General features: G+C 58.4%; 1 protein-coding gene across 5 annotated transcripts in view; it reads right to left on the bottom strand.

Annotated features, from left to right (window-relative positions):
• OPCML (opioid binding protein/cell adhesion molecule like) overlaps positions 1-16,991 on the bottom strand; it is a 342,553-nt gene that overhangs the window by 97,625 nt on the left and 227,937 nt on the right. For 2 of the 5 annotated variants that reach the window (XM_083808758.1, XM_083808760.1), the window contains one exon: positions 7,047-7,131. In XM_083808758.1, coding sequence (XP_083664884.1) covers positions 7,047-7,131 — 85 coding nt within the window. The other 3 variants (XM_083808762.1, XM_083808761.1, XM_083808757.1) reach the window with 3 other exon arrangements.

Genomic DNA, 16,991 nt, shown 5'->3' with positions numbered 1-16,991 from the left:
ACGAGAAGGGGCCCTGGGAGCACCCAGCACTTCTTTTCCACCAGCTTCCATTCTGGTCACGTTAACATCACCACCTCTCTCCCACCAGACGAGTGCTTGGGTACCCAGGAAGCTCCTGTTCCCCCCTGCCCCTCCGCGGGCGACGGTGCCCACCAGAATCACGGCCGGGTGCCCGGGCGCAGACACGGCCATCGGCTCCTTTTTACGAGCCTTCATCGTTATTACCACCTATTTCTTTTTACATTCCTGCCAAAATACCAAGCATTAATCTCCCCTCGCTCCCTGCAGGCAAAACATGGGTAATTGGATTTATATGGGTTAGAAATTTGTTAGATTTTATATATATATATATATACACACATACATACACACACACGTATGCACACAGAGGGGAAAATATAAATAAATAGGAGGTGGGGAAGCCCTGCCCTGCCGGGATGAGGGTACCAGGGGGCTGCCTTAAACCAAAGCCTGCTCATCTCACGGACCTGCACCCGCGCTCTCCCCGTGGCCTCTGATTTAGGAACTCATCGCTCAGCACCGAACTCCCCAGCAGGAGTCACCGGTCATGATTTTTGCTTCCGTTCACTCTGTTTTTCCTTCCCCCCTCCCCTTTACTCATTCCCTTCTTGCACCTACCATTTTCCTTTTCTCCTCCTAACTTTTCTCCCTCTTCTTGCACTTTTACCCTCCCGGCCTCCCATCCCTCTCTTCTCCTGGAGCCAGGAGGTGACAGCACACACGAGCCTTGGTACACCGAGAGAAGAAAAAGCTCCTTGGGTTTCTCAGCTCTGGAGACAGCCCCAAATACCTTCCTGGGGTATTCGTTACCTTACTGCATAACTCACCATCGCCTGCCCTGATCCTACTCCACAGCAGCTGGGGTTTCCATCCTCCTCCTCCCTCAGCAGACTCTGAGACCCATTTGTGTCCTGAGGAACAGGCCCATCCGCTAGCATAGTCATGGAAACAACTCGTTTTAAGCAAATCTTGGGCAATATTCATAGGAAAACAGAAACGCAATCTGTGAGTCTTTTGCATTGAAGATCTGACCTTGAAGGGTTCTGGGAAGGAAGACAGGACCTACCGCCCAGCCAAACCAGCGGTAAACAACCCGTTACAGGCTAAAATTGCCGGCGGGGGCTGCGGGGGAACTATTTTTCTCATTAATAAAAAAAAAAAGCAGAAGAAACAGTACATCCTAACCCTCAAAGGCTGCTTGCAAGGACGGAAGGAGAAGTGATAGTCACCGAATCAGATATTCCTTATGAACTGTCTGCTCGGCTGCGGTATCTAAAGATTATCACTTAAAACAATATGTCCAGCTGTTGTACAAAGCATCCGCGGTGTAGGGCTGAGGAACGGCAGGATCTGCGCCGCGGCGGCACACTGCGAGAGCAGTCAAGGGAACAGAGAAACTCTTGGGCAAGCGGGGAGGTGAGCGACAGCCGCTGCGCCCCGGCTTCGTTTTGCAGCGTTAACACCTAATCCCTTCCCAGAAACAAAGCGTGGCGCTCGGCGAGCAGCGTGCCTTACCCAGGGAAGGACAGCTATTACCGCTCGCGAGCCAGGGGAGTTTATTATGCTTGCAAAAAGCTCTCGTGTACGCTATAGTGAAAGGATTACTAACAGTTCAGCCTCATCCCCCGGAGCTGAATATCGCTGCTTGTGACTATTTCTGGCTAGCGGAGCTCAGCAGCTTAGCACGGAGGTTGGCTCCTCGCTAGGCAGCGGCACTCGTGGCCTGGCCCTTCGAGAGGTGACGGCAAGTGACAACTCCTCCTCTCCTTGCAGGAGGCTGCGTTCTGCAAAACGCGCTTTCCTGGCAACGGTCTGCATCCAGCAGGGCTCTAGCTCTCCGTATGGACCACAGGAACCAGTGGCGTTGCCACCAAGACGGGGACGGATCCTCCGCCCAGCCCCAACGCTGCTGGCTTCTGCATTTGGGCACCAGCGTCTTTGCACGGGGCTGGCGTGGAGGGAGCCCCCGGCACCCTTCAGCGGCTGCAGCGGCTCAGGGAAATTAGCGGGCACTGTAATTATAACTATCGGGAGCAGCTAAGACAAGTTAAATACCAGCTACCTAGGGAGAAATTATTATGCCAGCCAGGAGGATCCAAATGCCAGAATCCGTGGCTGTAATTTCACTGAGTCGCCAATTACAGCTCCGACATGCCGCGAGCTCTACCTTGGAGACGGCAGGTATATATTTAGCTGCTCCAGAAAACTTTTTGGGGGAGGAGGGGGAGGAAGGGGGCAGCGATGGAGCAAGTCCTCGGTAATCTGCTCCTCGCTAATCCCCACGCTTCTCGCATTCGCACACAAAACGCGGCAGCCTCTTCCCACTTCCCAGCGAGGATTTAGCAGCAGCGAGTTCACAACCCCCATTAACAGGTAGGGGAACTGAGGGCCAAGCCCATGTATGACAGCAATAGGGAAAATGGGCCAAAAAAATCTGATTTTCTGACTTCCCAGGCCTATGCCAAGAGCCTGTGGTCCTGCTGCCTGCTCCTGCTGGCTGTATTTTCCCGAGGCCTCATCGTGTGCTGAGAGATAGACTGCGGTAGATTATTACTGAAAAAAAAAAAGCATTGTCAGAAATAATTAAAACTATAATTGCAAAAATAAATGGAAGACCAGCATCTCATGATGTTTTATTCGGGCTTTTTATTTTTAATTGGAATTGTTCTCATGCTCGCTAATTGACAAAACACAGCGAGTCACGGACTCCTCAAAGCGAATTAGCGAAGCTACCCTGTTCGTTTGGTCCCCTTCATGGACAAACAACGGGAGAGAGGCCCTGAGCCTGCCAGCAGTGAGTGGGAAGGTGGAGAGGGGATTTCACTTGAAAACCTGCCTTTAAACACAGGGAAAAAGCATCCCTGTTATTTTGCTTAGGGAGAAGGTGAAGATGCCTAATGTTTCTCATATAATCTCATCACCACCTCTGAACAGTCGTTTCCTCTAATCACCTCTGAGAAACAGCTGCTCTCGGCTCCATTTTACAGATGGGGAAACTGAGGCAGAGAGCAGCCAAGGAGCCTCCTCACGTCCTGGCATCCCTGCGATGACAGCCGAGGAGAAAACCCAGGCACCCTGCCTCATTTTCTCCCTCCAGGCGCCCATACGCGCTGCCTTTGTCTTAAAAAAAAAAAGTGCCAATATTTCTTAAATACAGATAAAACCATAAAGCCTTGAAATTTCGAGCAGCTGTTGTTTTACGTCTTTATGAACTGTACTGATGCTTGTTATAAAAGGTCGATTTGCTGGCGGCACAGCGATACGACCCGGTTTACTATACATCCCCGCTTTTACACCACTTGAATATTTGCCACCGCAGCGGCACCGCCTGCGGTTCAGTCGCTGCCTGGATCGCTTCTGCACTCAGGCTCAAACCCCGTGATGGAGAAGATGCTCCCAGACAGGATAAAAGACAAAGTCTCAGTCCATTGGGACTGCTGCACACGCTGGGGACCTGCCCGTGACACCCCCATACCACCCTAGGGGACAGATGTCCGTGCCCCTTGGCTCACGGGGCACGCATCCAAGCACTCCGTACCAAGCAGACACTCCGCAGCACTCCTCCAAAAAGCAAAAAAAAAAAAAAAAGAAAACTTAATCCTTGTTTCCACATCAAGCCCCAGCTGGGAAATCAAACCATGACCTTCCTCCACCTCCCTGCCTTTGGGTTACCGGTGTGCTCGCCGTTCCACGTCGTGTCCCCAACTGGCGTGCGGCATGGGGTACTGCTGCCATCCAAGCACCTGCCCCGCTTCCCAGCGGGTTTTGTATCTCAGAGTCAGACAGCAGGAAGCTTGATTTTAGTTTTAATAGTACGCAGAGAATTTGCAAACTGCCTGGAGTTCCCCGGAGAGGAAAGGTGCGTGACTGTTATGGGAATCGTTTGTTCTTACAATAAAAAGTAGTGAATTATCAACAGTCTCTGCTTAAAGCCGGGGAATCGTTCGCTGCGCATCTAAGATGACCTAGAAGTTGCCTGCAGATGGAGCCTTCATTTCTGCACAGATTATGCTGAGCCTCCCTAGGAAAAAGGGTGGAGAGATGGAGAGGGACGCACCCAAAATCCAATACAGGAAAACCACAACCAGCCTGAAAAGCCTCCAGGTTTCCCCACCGCTAGCGCGTGGTCCCGCTCTTCCCCACGTCTCCTTTTGCAGCCCGACGTGGGTGTAGGGACCCGATTTTGGGAAGCAAAGAGCTTCCGCCTGCCTGGTGAAGCCAGCAAGGCTCGGAGGCTCAGCCCACCTTGCGACCTGACGGCAGCTCTGGAGGGCTCTGGAAGAACCGGGACAGGGGCTAACCCTGCAGGTGCAAGGAGAAGAATTTTGGGGGTTGATGGATTTGGGGGTCTCGGCTCTCTTTGGTCCCAGCCCCAAGCAGCCGTGAGGAGGCAGGACAGCAGGGGACACCACGTCTGCTCCTTCCCTGGCTGCACAGAGACCGCGCTGTGTGCCAGGGGCAAACCGCGCTGGACGTCCACCATCAGCCGCCACCTCCTGGTGACCCAAAACCACTCCGAGGACCACGCAGGGACCTCCCTGCCCAGCAAAGCCCTGGTGCAGCTCTCCCAGGGGCTGCCCTGCAGCCTGCCCACGGCACTCCGGCACACCACTGCCCTGCTTGCTGCCCCCAAGTCCCCCTGCCGCATCCTTGTAACGCTCCACGTTGGGTTGGTGCCTGCAATGCTCTTCCCAACTCTGAGCCCCAAGACAAGAGGGGTGGTGGCCCAGAGGCTGCAGAGGGGCAGCAGCAGGGGAATGGGGTGCGGGGAAGAGGGGGATCCTTGGGAACAGCAGTGCAAGAAGAGATGGGGGGCTGAGGGGGAAAGGGAGCTGGAGGCCAGGAGCTTGGGAGTGACTGCGGCAGGGAAAGCTGAACTTGGGGAGGGAAAGGGAGGAGGTGAGAGCGTGGGGAAGATGCACCAGGGAGCAGGGGCAGGAGGGGATGCTGTGAAGGGAAAGGGGCAGAGAGAAAGGGTTTTGGGGACAGGGGTTCCTCTAAGCACCAGCTCTCGGAGTCCCACTGCGAGCTGCTGAGTTTCCAACAGGAAGGCTGAACCCTCCCCGCTCCGGGGCTGGCTGCTTCACAAACATCCCCTCTCACAAACAGCGCAGAAAAGAGGCCAGAAGCTTAAAAAAAATAAAAACAAAAAAAAAGGAAATCCAAGTCAGCCCTCTGCTGGTGGCAGCCTCGGCCGGCACCGAGCCCAAAAGCTGTGGGGTCCCTGGGGTGGGGGCTCAGCCCCCAGCACCGCTCACCCCCAGGCACTGCTTCTGCTCTGCCTTCCACGAGCATCACCTCTGGGAGCCCCAAACCCCAAACGTCACCGGCAAAAGGAATTCAGACAGCAAGGGAAGGAGCACCAAGGCCGAAGGCATCCCTCTGGGGGCTGTCCTCTCTTCTTTAGGCTGCCTCGCTCAGTCCAGCTCGGGTTAATCATCGTTGCAACTCAGTTATTGAGAGCACGAAGAAATGCACCCCGTGCTCCGTCACAGCCCCCGTTCCATGGGGCGATGGCAGCGGGGTCCCCGCGTGGCCCCAGCCGCAGGCACACGGCGGGGAGCCTGGCATGGGCAACGTCCCCAGGTGCTGCGCAGCCACAGCCCTGTTTGGGGACGTCGGGGGGCTCATCTCTAGCTCTGGCCAGAAATCTAGCGTGCCCACAGTGCCTGCGGGGCCTCCCGCAGCGTCCCCTGGGGCTTTGCTGCACAGAGGGGCCAGTGGGGAGCAGCGCCACTCACCGTACCCAAACATCCCTGCCATCCAGGCAGACAAACAACCAAGCAACGGGGTGTGGGCACCACAGAACCTCAGCCAGAGGCTGTTTCCCACCATCACACCGCGCACCAAACGTTTCACCCTCTACAAAACCACGCCGGCCACGGAGAGCCCACCGGACCCCCATGCCTCCGGCGAGCAGAGCAGCCTCTGCTCGAACCAGCGCCAGCTTTGCAGTCCCGGGACGGCTCAGGTGGAGCGTGACACACTCGGCTCGCTTGTGCCATCCCCGTGCCTGGCATAGGGAAGAGCCGCTGCTCCCCGCTGCTGCAGCCCCGACGCTCCGGGTTGGAGGGAGGGAGCAGCCAGCCTCGCGCTGCCGGGGCTGGGGCACGCTGCTCGCTGCTGCAGGGAAAGCAGCAGGCTGGCTCCTCCGGACTCACTCCTCTCCCCGCCCGGCATCCCCGTGCTCCTTCCCCACATCCCCGGGTGCTCTCCCAGCCACCCAAACCGGCTCAGGCCCTCCCTAGGGTGCCAGGGCTGAAGCACCACGGCGCGACCCCAAGCCCCGACAGGAGCTGAGCGCCGCCCGCAGCCCTGGGCTGCTCCTCCGGCCTCAGCGCTGCGATGGCTACCGAGAGCTGATCTCCTACACGGGTAATGCAGCGGGCACACCTGTAACTCGCTCAGGAAACGCAAAGGGATATCTGCTGCGCTCTGCAGCCTCGAAGCGGCCCGTCTGCGGGCAAGCTGCCTGCGTCTCTCCTACGGCAAAGCGCGCAAGGTAAAAGCATCCATCAGAATTCATAAGATGCACCCCTGGAGTAAAAGATTGATTCGATATTAACGGGTTCGTGCGGAGACTATAAAGGGATCGGGGCGAAGCGCTGACACCTCCGAGGCGCGGCAGCCCTGAGGACCCGCTGGCGATGCGGTGGCACGGCGCGGACCCCCCCCTCGCTCCCCGCCCGCCGCACGCACCGAGACAACTTCAGGCGCGGCAGCGGCGCTAAGTCACCGTCTGCCACCCGGGTCCCTTTGTCAGCGCCGCGTCTGGCACCCGCAGCCCCCCGCCAGCACCGGCAGGAGGCTGCCAGCCCCGCGCTGCCGCCGCTTCCCCCCTCCCCGGAGCCGGGGGTCCCCTACCACGACGAGCCCCCGGCATGCGAAGTCGCCAGCGGGTCCCAGGACTCTCCGGCAGCCCCGCTCGGCGCACGGCCACCCCGTAAGGCGCAGACAAGACCTCTCCGTGCCCCCCCCAGCACCCTGCCCCCCCCCAGAGCCCCCCCCAAGGCAGCGGCTCCTACCTGAGCGTGGCACTCTCCCCTTGCCGCACAGTCACGTTGTCCATAGCTTTGGGGAAGGTGGCATCTCCGCTGCGCACGGGCACTCCTGCGGGCACAAGGAAGAGCAGCCTGAGACAGAGGACGACTAGGCACCTCCAGGGCAGGGCTAAGCACCCACCGACCCCCATCCTGGGCAGCAGGGACTTTTCCACCAGGCAAAAAACACACCCGACAAGGCCACCAGGAGCGAAAAGGGGGGGAGAGGAGGGAGGGGGTGCGTGTGTGTGGGGACGGGGGGGAGCAAAACCACCGGGGCGGGCGCGGAGGCGAGCGATGCGGAGCTCCACGGAGATCAGGAGAGCCCCTGGAAAGGCAGCCTGCGAGCACTGAGCCTGCCGAGCGGCATCCGGAGGGAGTCCCCAGTATCCTTGGGTGAGGGAGGAGGACGGGAGGGCCGGGGGGAGGAGGAAGAGGAGGAGAGAAGGTGCAGAGCAAGAGATGAAGGTCACAGATCTGTGCCTGCTCGAGACGCTACTTTAAGATTCAGTCGGGCACGCGCTGCGGAGATCTGGCATCAAAAGTTTATAACCCGAGGAGGAAACGTAAGTGTCTCTGGCAGGAAAGGGAGGGCGGCCATAAAAGCAGGCTGGGGGAGCAAAACGGGCTCGGAGTTGGGTCACCGGCTGGCTGCTGCTCTTTTGTTTGAATAAGAGAGGGGAAAAGGAAAAAAAAAAAACGGAGAAGAAAAAAAAAACAGAGAAGAAAATAAAAAAACAGAGAAAAAAAAAAGCAGGGAAAAAAAAAAAAAGCAGGGGAAAAAAGAAAAAAAAAAGCACAAGCTCCCCAAACGCCGATTCTGACGCAAGATCGAAACTTCCCCGCGGAGCTGCAGGCGACGTCCCCACTGCGCTGCTCCCCGGCTCCTCCGAGCGGGTCCCGGAGCCTCGGAGGAGGAGGATGAGGAGGAGGAGGAGGATGATGAGGAGGAGAGCCCGGAGGCAGAGGCCGCCCTCCCGGTGCCCGCTCAGCGCAGGAGCGGGGCGCGGGCGAGCGGCAGCATGGCAGCCCCGCCGGCCGCCAGCATCCCCGCGCGGCACGCAGGCTGACTTCCCGGGGTTGTCATGGCAGCGGCTCCATCACTGACCGCCACTTGGGCTCCCGCACGCACCCGCACACCCGGGGCGGCGGTGGTGGCGGTGGTGGTGGCGGTGGCGTGCTTGGCAGGCGAAGGACGCCCGCTCCAGCCCCCCGCCGCGCCCCCCGCTTCGGCCGCTTCGGCCCCCCGCTGCAGCACTGCACCGCTGCGCTGCCTCCCGCCCCCCCCAAAAAATACACAGCGGGGGGCTCCCCTGCCCAGTCCAGGGGGTCTCTCCCTGCAGGTACCTGTTGCTGCTGCGCCCTCCCCGCTGCGTGCGGGGCTGGGGTGGTTTTCTCGCTGCGGGGCTGGGGTGGTTTTCTCGCTGCGTGTGTGCGGCAGAGAGGGGCCGGGAGGACGCCCGCGGGCAGGGCAGGGGAAGGGGCGCCCTGGGGCCCCGCAGCGTGGGGCGGGCGGGGAGGGAGCCCCAGGGCATCCCCCTGCCCCGTCCCCGCTCCAACATTGCAGGGCTTCACCGCTCGCACCGGGACATCACCAACAAACTCCTGGGTCAGACGCGGCCCAAAATCTCCCTTTATCCCCTCAAAGAGCAGGTGGGGGCACCGAGACCCCGGTGACCACCCGGACACATCCCTGCGCCCAACAAAAGGGGCCCAACGCCACGCTGCTGCCTCCCCGCACCGTGCTGCACAGCTCCCCGTGCCCAGCGAGGGCTGGACCACGAGGGCTTCGTTGGGTGCCTCAACCCAAAGGGCACCCCCCCGGGCTGCTGGGTGAATTTTGGGATGGGGATCAAGCCCCTCCAGGGGCTACAGGAGGAGCATAAGGGCCAGTGGAAGAGTTTTAGCTAATTTGTGGACCCAACCTGGTGCAGAGACCCATGCATGGCTACTAAAACCGATGGAGGAGGGATGTGCAAGGGTTATTTAGTGCTCCCAAGCCTCGCTATCAGCACTGCAGGTCCTTTGTATGCGGCAGTGGGACGCAGAGACCCTAAATACAGCCCTAGCCACAGGCTGGTGCTGCAGAGCCGCACGCCGGCTCCCGGCACCAGCGATGGCTGCAGGCACCAGAGGGACGCTCGCGGCAGCCTGGATAAATAGGGCACTCGGGGAGCCGAGAGGAGGAAGCACTGAAAAGCAGGGCTAAGTTTTCCACCAGAAAGCTCTCCGTTCGCCAAAAAGTTGGCTTGACCCTCGCCGTGCACCCAGCGCTGGGGTGGAGGAGGGACACCCCGTGTCCTGCCCGGTCTGCTCCCCACAGAGGAGCCGTGGCTGCAGTGGGAAGGAGGCAGCACGAACCCCCCGCGGCTCCCCAGGAGCAGCAGAGCCCGAGCCCGGGCGCTGCCGAGCCTCTTCCAGCAGCGGGATGAGCTCCAGGGGGAGGACGCTGCCGGGGCCGGCAGCTCGGCTGGGCGAAATGGTGCTTGCCCCTCGGGGCAGGGAGCTGCGGACACGGAGCGCGTGCAGCAGAAAGCCTGCCAGAGATGGTGCAGCTAGGGAAAGGGGAGATTTAAAGGGGAAAAAGCCTCGCTGCCTCAGCAAGAGCCTCTGCGGGGGCTAGAGAGACATGTCTCCACGAACAGATGTAAAGAGGTAGCTGGCTGCGGCAGACAGCTGGGCACAGGTGAGCTTCTGTGGGGCACTGGGGAGGGACAAGGGGGCTGGGGAGGCAACGCTGTGCGTATTTATGGAACAAATCCCTGCCTAACCGGGTACGGACCCAGCAGCCTGGAGCAGCTCTGCAGGGACCGCAGGCAACGCGCCTCCACCACGCTCAGCCCCGAGGCCACCTGGGCGCAGAGATGCAAGGAGGGGAGAAAGGTTTCGCTGCAGCCGAGCTCCCTCCTTCCCTGGGAGCACGGGGGATGATGTTCATGCCCGGGGAGGCACGTCCCCGCTGCACACCAGCTTCTGGCCCCATCAGTCCTTATCCTGCCTTGCCACGTCCCCCCCAGGGCAGCTCCCACCCTGGTGTCCCACACGAGAGCTGGGGTGTTTCGTGGTGACGCTCGGCACTGGGAGCGTCATCCAAAAGCGGCACCAGCAAGCACAACATCCTCTCCTGGTCCGTCCCATCACCAGCACCTGCGGGTCCCACTGGTCACCATCACCTCCTGCGTGGTGTCAGACGGGAGCATGCTGGCACGTGCGGGAGAAAAGGGCAAAGGGAAGACTTCAGAATGCAGGAGGCTGCAGGTTTGAGGTCCAAACACCGAGCTGGAAGGCATGGAAGCAGAGCCAGCTTTGTACCTAGACAGTCTGCAGACCTGAGGTCGTAAGGGATATTCTGCAGGTGGCCTCAGCGCAGGTCCATGTCTAATAATATCACGCAGCTGAGAGGGACTTGGAGGCTGGCACGAGCCCTGGGGGCATCGGGCATATGGCCGTGGCAGATCCTGCTCCTCACGGTGACGTTAACAAGCCCTGACCTTCTCTCATCATCCCAGAGGCTCAGAAAGAAACCGAGACTGCAAGGACGAGTCCCTCCACCTCCCCGTCGCTGGCTTCCCAGCCGATTGTCAATCTCAGCTTTTATTAGTGGCGCAGTTTGGCCTCCATCTCCCTTGGAGATTTCTCCCTCGTTGCTCTAATCAGGAGCTTGCAAATGTCAAGAGTACAGGCCTAGAAGTAATTAGTCGGGGACTGGAGCCCGGGGGCCGCCGAGCCGCTCGGCAGCACCGCTCTGCACAGCACCGCGGAGCAGCCCGCGGGCTCCGGGACCCACGCGTGGCCACGTTGGACTTCAGTCTCCAGCCTCCGATTATTTCCCCCTGCTGCACACAGCTCAGGGAAGCACGGAGGTGCTGTTTGTGCAGCAGGGAGCGGGTCTGGCTTCCTTGAGATCCAACGCGGTGAGAGGTGGGGAGACCCCAGGGCACCAGGACCCCACGCACTTGGCCACCAAGCGTCACCGCCCCGCTCACAAGCACCTTTCAGGACACAGCTTCACCCAGAGGAGCCAAAAAAGCCCCCAAGGCTTATTGCTAACTCCTCTGCAGCAAGACACGGGCGCTCACAGCCCATGAGAGCAGGTTGGGACAGGGGAAGCACGGACACAGGGCAGCAGCGAGCGAGCAGTGGGTACAGCGAGCCACCGTGCCCTCGCCAAAAGCCCCCAGCAGGCAGAGAAAACTGCGGATCTTCAGGTGAAGGTCACGGGAAACAGCTTTCTTTTTTCTTCCAAGCTGAGCCCTGGTTCCCTCAGCCATTCAGCCCTGTTGCGATGGAAGGAGTTAAGGCTTCACCCAGGGAAGAAAAAGCCAGCAGAGCTGCAGGGGAGAGCAGTCCTCGGAGGACGCGGGCCTGTTTAATCAAAGAGCTAATCCTGGCTCGCAGGGCTTCGCCCCCAGCGCTGGTGGAAGTTCTCCAGCTCTCCCTCCGGAGCCCCCAGAGAAGATTTTTTCTGCTCTCGAGTCCCCTGCTCGCAGACAGCTGCTCGGTGCTTCCTAAAAACGGGGCTGCTTTACGGAGCGCCCGGCTGGGGCACGAGGAATTTCTTTTTGGGGACACCGTGGGCACGGCAGCTGGCCAAGGCGCGCACCGATCCTCCCCGGCAGATACAGAGCTGGAGCCTGGTACCCTGCTACATGCAGATGGCGTCTGGGCTCGGGGTACAGGGCTTTTAACTAATATCTCTCTGCACTACTGTCCCCTCCTCGCTTCTCTCCCACCCCCTCTTTCTCTCCCTCCTTCTCTCCATCTGTCCCTACCCCCTTCCTTCTCCACCTTTTCTCTTGCACACTTGCAGCTGCTAATTTTTACCCGGCGGATTTGGCAACTCATCCCAACACCTCTTCCCCCACACCCTGCCCTGCTTCTTGCTTTCCCCGTTTGCTGGTTTCTTCCCCCAAAAACGAGTACTCGGTACCTCGAGCCCGGGAGCAAGAGGGCTGGTGTGCGTTTGGGGATACGCAACCGGCACGGCGCGAGCAGCACCCCAACTTCCACCCCTGAGCACACAGCATCCTTCTGAACCCCACAAGGAGCAGCAAAAAGCACCATCCAAACCTTTTCTCCCCGTGGAAAATGCCCTTCCAGGATGAAAGCCTTCCTAAAGCCATCCAGCAGCTGGCCTGGCCGCTGCCCAGCTGCTCGCACACCAGCAGCTCGCCATGCAAAGCGCGTCCACCTCTCCTCCCCTCCCCGTCTGTCACCCTCGGCTCTATCGGGCAGGATTTATTTATTCCACTTAATTTCTCCAGTTGTTTTATCTTGTTTTATCTTCACACTAAATCAGGATTTCTCCGCAAACTGAACTTTTATTTTCCGTGCTGTTACATTTAATGCATTTTATCGCATGAATTTAGCAAAAAAGCGCTGAGGTAATTGTGAAAAAAATGCAGCCTATTCTTCAAATTGATCGCGGGGCTCGAGCTCGCCTCGGCAGAAAATGCAAAGTCGAGCCGAGCTGCTCAGTCATCCCCTCCGACTGCTTGAACCTCACGGCTGCAGGGATGCAGAGGAGATTTTGGGGGGTCTGGCTGGCTTAGCACACTCCCACCATGCCATAAAGCGCTTGTAGACAAGCTGGGAAGCAGCAAGGACAAATCCACAGCACCACCAGAGCAAATTTGCTCGTATTTCGGTGGAGCCATGGGGCAGACAGACTGGGGGAGCTCCCCATCCCTCTGGCACCATCCTTCTGGCACCATCCCCGTGCCCTACACTCAAGCACGAATCCTCCCAGCTTCCACAAAACCCCCTGAAAAAGGTTTTATGGAAGCCAAGCCCAGCCTCGGGTTGCGCTAAAGCCACGGCGAGGCAGGTCGGGGCTCAGGAGGACGTGCAAAGCCAGGCTCAACCTCTCCCCGATGGCTGTTGGTTTTAATGGGATTGCTCTACACTTAATGCTCAGCGTGCAGCTGAAATCCCTGGCTGAAGCAGAGACATATGGCATGCTCAAACCACGGGAAAACCTGACAACCGAATTTCTAAAAGGAGGCAGCTCTGACGACACCCACCTTGCAGAGTTAAAAGCAGCCTCCCCATTACACCGAATATTAAAGAAAAAAAAAAAAAAAACCTGAAAACACTCCGCGCTGCTCAAGCAGACCTCAAAGAGGCTGAGAGACGCCCAGGTAACGCAGAGCCGTGCCGAGCCCATCGCAGCATCGCTCACAAAGCTTGAAACCTGAGGATTTCATTTTCCAGCAGCATTTCTGACAACAATCCAGGATTATTTTTTTTCCTAAGGAAAGCAAAATGTTGAGATTTTTCTTTACGATGCCAAGATTTGTTGTTGCCATTGCTGCTGGTATTTAGTGCGTTTGGGCAAGTTTTCAGCTCCCATGTGGGCTTTTCCTTAAAATCCCACTCTCGAGGGGAGGTCAGGGGGTGATTACAGTTGCGACATTTCCCTTCGTTACCAAAGCATTTCCATATGAAAACACGAGAAAGCTCAGCCCCCTACGTGGAGGACGTTGTTTTGAAAAAAAGATTGCCAAACAGAGCAACAAAAACATTGCAATTCCTCGGCAGCTTCTGCAAACGGCATCGTCTCTGCTTTACAGGCAGAGCAGGGTGTGCTTGGAGTGGGGTTTGGGCAACTGAACCCTAATGGGACTCCAGGGGTCTGGACCCCTGGGGTAATGATGATGCACAATGGCTTTGGCTGGTTTACTCCACCTTATTATGGCATTGCAAACCCACCCCACAGCACTACAAATCCACCCCATAGCTCTACAAACCCACCCTATGGCACTGCAAACCCACCCCACGGCACTGCAAACCCACCCCATAGCTCTACAAACCCACCCCATAGCTCTACAAACCCACCCCATAACACTACAAACCCACCCCATAACACTACAAACCACCCCATAGCACTACAAACCCACCCCACAGCACTGCAAACCCACCCCATAGCTCTACAAACCAACCCCATAGCACTACAAACCCACCCTATATCACTACAAACCACCCCATGGCACTACAAACCCACCCCACAGCACTGCCAACCCACCCCATTATGACATTTCAAACCCACCCCATTATTGCACTGCAAACCCACCCCGTGGCACCAGCACCCACCCCATCACCCTGCCCAGCCCCTGCCGGCAGCAGCCGAGGGGGCTGCAGATCCTCGGGGCTCCACCAGCCCCTTCCCAAATCCCGCCCCATGCACAGCCCCAGGAGAGCCGGAGGAAACCCTTCTGGGACCACTGCCCCCAGCAGACTCCGCGCCACCGCCAGCAGGGTGGGAAGCCCAGGTACGGGAAAATCAGACCGGGGACTAAAGGAGGGATTTGGAGCAAGTGGGAAGAAGAATCAGAGAAGAGAAAGAAAACACGGAGAAAGAGAAAAACGCTCCGGTGCCACCCCCCAGGCTGTTGCTTTTCCATCCCGGGGCTGCTCGGGGGAAGCTGAGCGTGAGGCAGGTACCTGTGTGCGCACTGCCCCTGCCGTGCTGTGGCCCCGTGTCCTATTTAGAGCGAGCGGAGCAGAAAGTAGGTTATGCACAGCAGAGGCTGAGGAGCTCCTGCAAGCAGGGCAGCGGCACCGCCAGCCCCCCCCCTGCTCTCGTCGGCTCGAGCACAGGGCAGCAACGTGGTCTGGTGGCCCCGGAGCCGAAAAGGTGGAGAGAGAAGGGAGGCAGCACCCGGGAGGAGGTTGGGCACAGGGTGGAGGTCTCCAGCTGAGGACACCCCAGGGGACCAGGAGCACGGACGGGTCTGAAAGCTTCTGCGAGGTGTGGGAGCTCAAATGAGACGTGCAGGTGGGAGTGAGCTCTGAGAGCAAAGCCACCCTGGGCTAAACAAGGTTTCTCCATCACTGGAGCCGTGCTCCTGGACCTCCTGGTGACTTCTCACTGCGACAAGGTGCGCAGGCACAGCGAGGCTCCCAAATCAGTCCAGAAGCAGAAGAAACGCAGGAAAAGAGGATCTTGGCCAGAAATGGCTCGGCACTGCTCGGCATGGGCATGCAATGTGAATTTAAGTCTTCCCGTTACAGGCTAGAAACAAAAATCGGGAGCTGGGATTTATTCCTGAGCCCACCAGGGGCTCGCTCAGGTGCCCACGTCAGCCCGGCGGAGCGAAAACGCTTCTTGCACCTCCTGGGAGCATTTCAAGGCTCATTTTATGGATGCTCACAAAGCGCTTTGTGAGCTCTTAACCGAATGAATGAAAGAACAAATAAATAGATAGCGCAGAGCCCTGTTCATCTTATTTCTAAATATGATGCCATCGCGTAGCCTCCGGGCTTATTTACAAAATACAGAGACGTCTAAATGATCAGAGCACAGTTGTGCCACCTACGCTAGATGCTCTAACAGGGAAACACCGGGCTCTCGGCTGCCCTGGGAGACTCAGAAACGCTGCCCCCAGCGCACGTTCGGAAGGCCAAAGAAAGGAAAAGCAGCTCTGCCCTCTCTCCCCGGCACGCTCTGCCCTTTTTTCCCGGCCAGGTGACACGAGAGCCACCCGTCTCGGTGCTGGCTGGGCAGGCACAACCGACTGCCGTGCTCGGGGGGGCGGGAGGAGCAGGCACCCCCTGCCCTGGGCTGAGCACCAAGCCCATCCTCAGGCCACGCAGGCACCTCCGTCTGCACGCACCGGTGCCCTGCACAGCTCTGCCAGCCCAGAGCAAACCTCAGGCTGCCGAGGCATCGGCAGAGCAGCCGAGACAGCAAGATCTAAAGATAAAGAGGGAGGGAGGGGAAAATATAACTGACTAATTATAGGGAAAGGGATGGGAGCTTGAAAACCTGATTTTTTCCCTGCAAGCAACAGCTTCTGCCCTGCGGCAGGAGAGCGGAGGCACCGCGCTTCGTGCTCCCACCCTGCAGCATCCTCTCCTCTTGGGCAGGACGGTCCCAAACATCCCCACGCAGCAACACAGCCCCACAAAACAGGGGGAAATGCACCCGTTCCCCATCCCTGCACAGCACCGAGATGCTGCTGGGCACAGCCAGGGGTTGTGTTATGCCGGTAAAGGTCTCGGCACCTCTCCTCGGCCTGCCCCAACCACCCAAGCCTCGTGGGCTGCAAGTCCCCGGAGAAATAAAAATTCTCCAGGTTTCCAGGCTCTTCTCTCTGCGGCCAGCGCAGATGACGGTTTTTCCCCTTTGAAATTCTTCTAAGGGCTGAAGCGCGGGGGAAAAGGGGAAAAAAATAAATGGTGAGGGAAGGATCTCAGCTCCTGCAATGTCTGGAGAAGTTCCCGGGGAGTTCGGTTTGAGCAGCGAGTGCCAGGCCCTGCGCCGCGCGTGCCACTGCTGATTTATTCCCAGTGGCACTGGGCACGCTGAGATAAATATGCAAGCCGCAAAGCCGAGGTGTGACTGCGAGCGTCTCCATCTTCCCGGGTCAGCTTTAATTCATCTTTTAGAGTCAGCCTGGCCTGAGCCGCTCGCTCCCGACTCCAACCCAATTCTCTTCAAAGCCCAGGTCTGCCTGGAATCTGGGATTTAAATCTAGGTTTGCAGCAAAGAAAACTAAGCATGCTTTATGAGCAGGAGTAACCTTGGGGGAGGGTTTGACTGCAGTTTCAAAGGCTGAGCAAGGTTTTTGTGCACAGCACCAGCTCCGTTCTGCTCGCTGTCAGCAATCCCTGCTATCTCCGCGCTGCTGACAACCCGACAATCTCCGATGCTGCAGCAAGGAAACAACCCACAGGCTGCAAAGCCTGTTAGCCCGTTTGGCACGGGGGATAACGAGGCACGAGAAGACGAAGGCATCCAAAAACGTCTGGGGAGACGGAAGGCTCGCCCAAGACCATCCTGAAAGCCCGGTGCCCATCCAAGGGCTCTGCTCCGCGCAGCATCCCTGCCTCGGAGCATCGTCCCCGTGCCTCGGAGCACCCGGAGCTGGCACCAGGAGTTTGGGTCACCCACAAACACCCCAGGCTGGAGGTGGGAAGGTGCAGGAC

This window comes from Anser anser, assembly GCF_964211835.1.
Source record: "Anser anser genome assembly, chromosome: 22".
NCBI classification, from domain to species: Eukaryota; Metazoa; Chordata; class Aves; order Anseriformes; family Anatidae; genus Anser; species Anser anser.
This window is presented reverse-complemented; position numbering and strand designations above follow the sequence as displayed.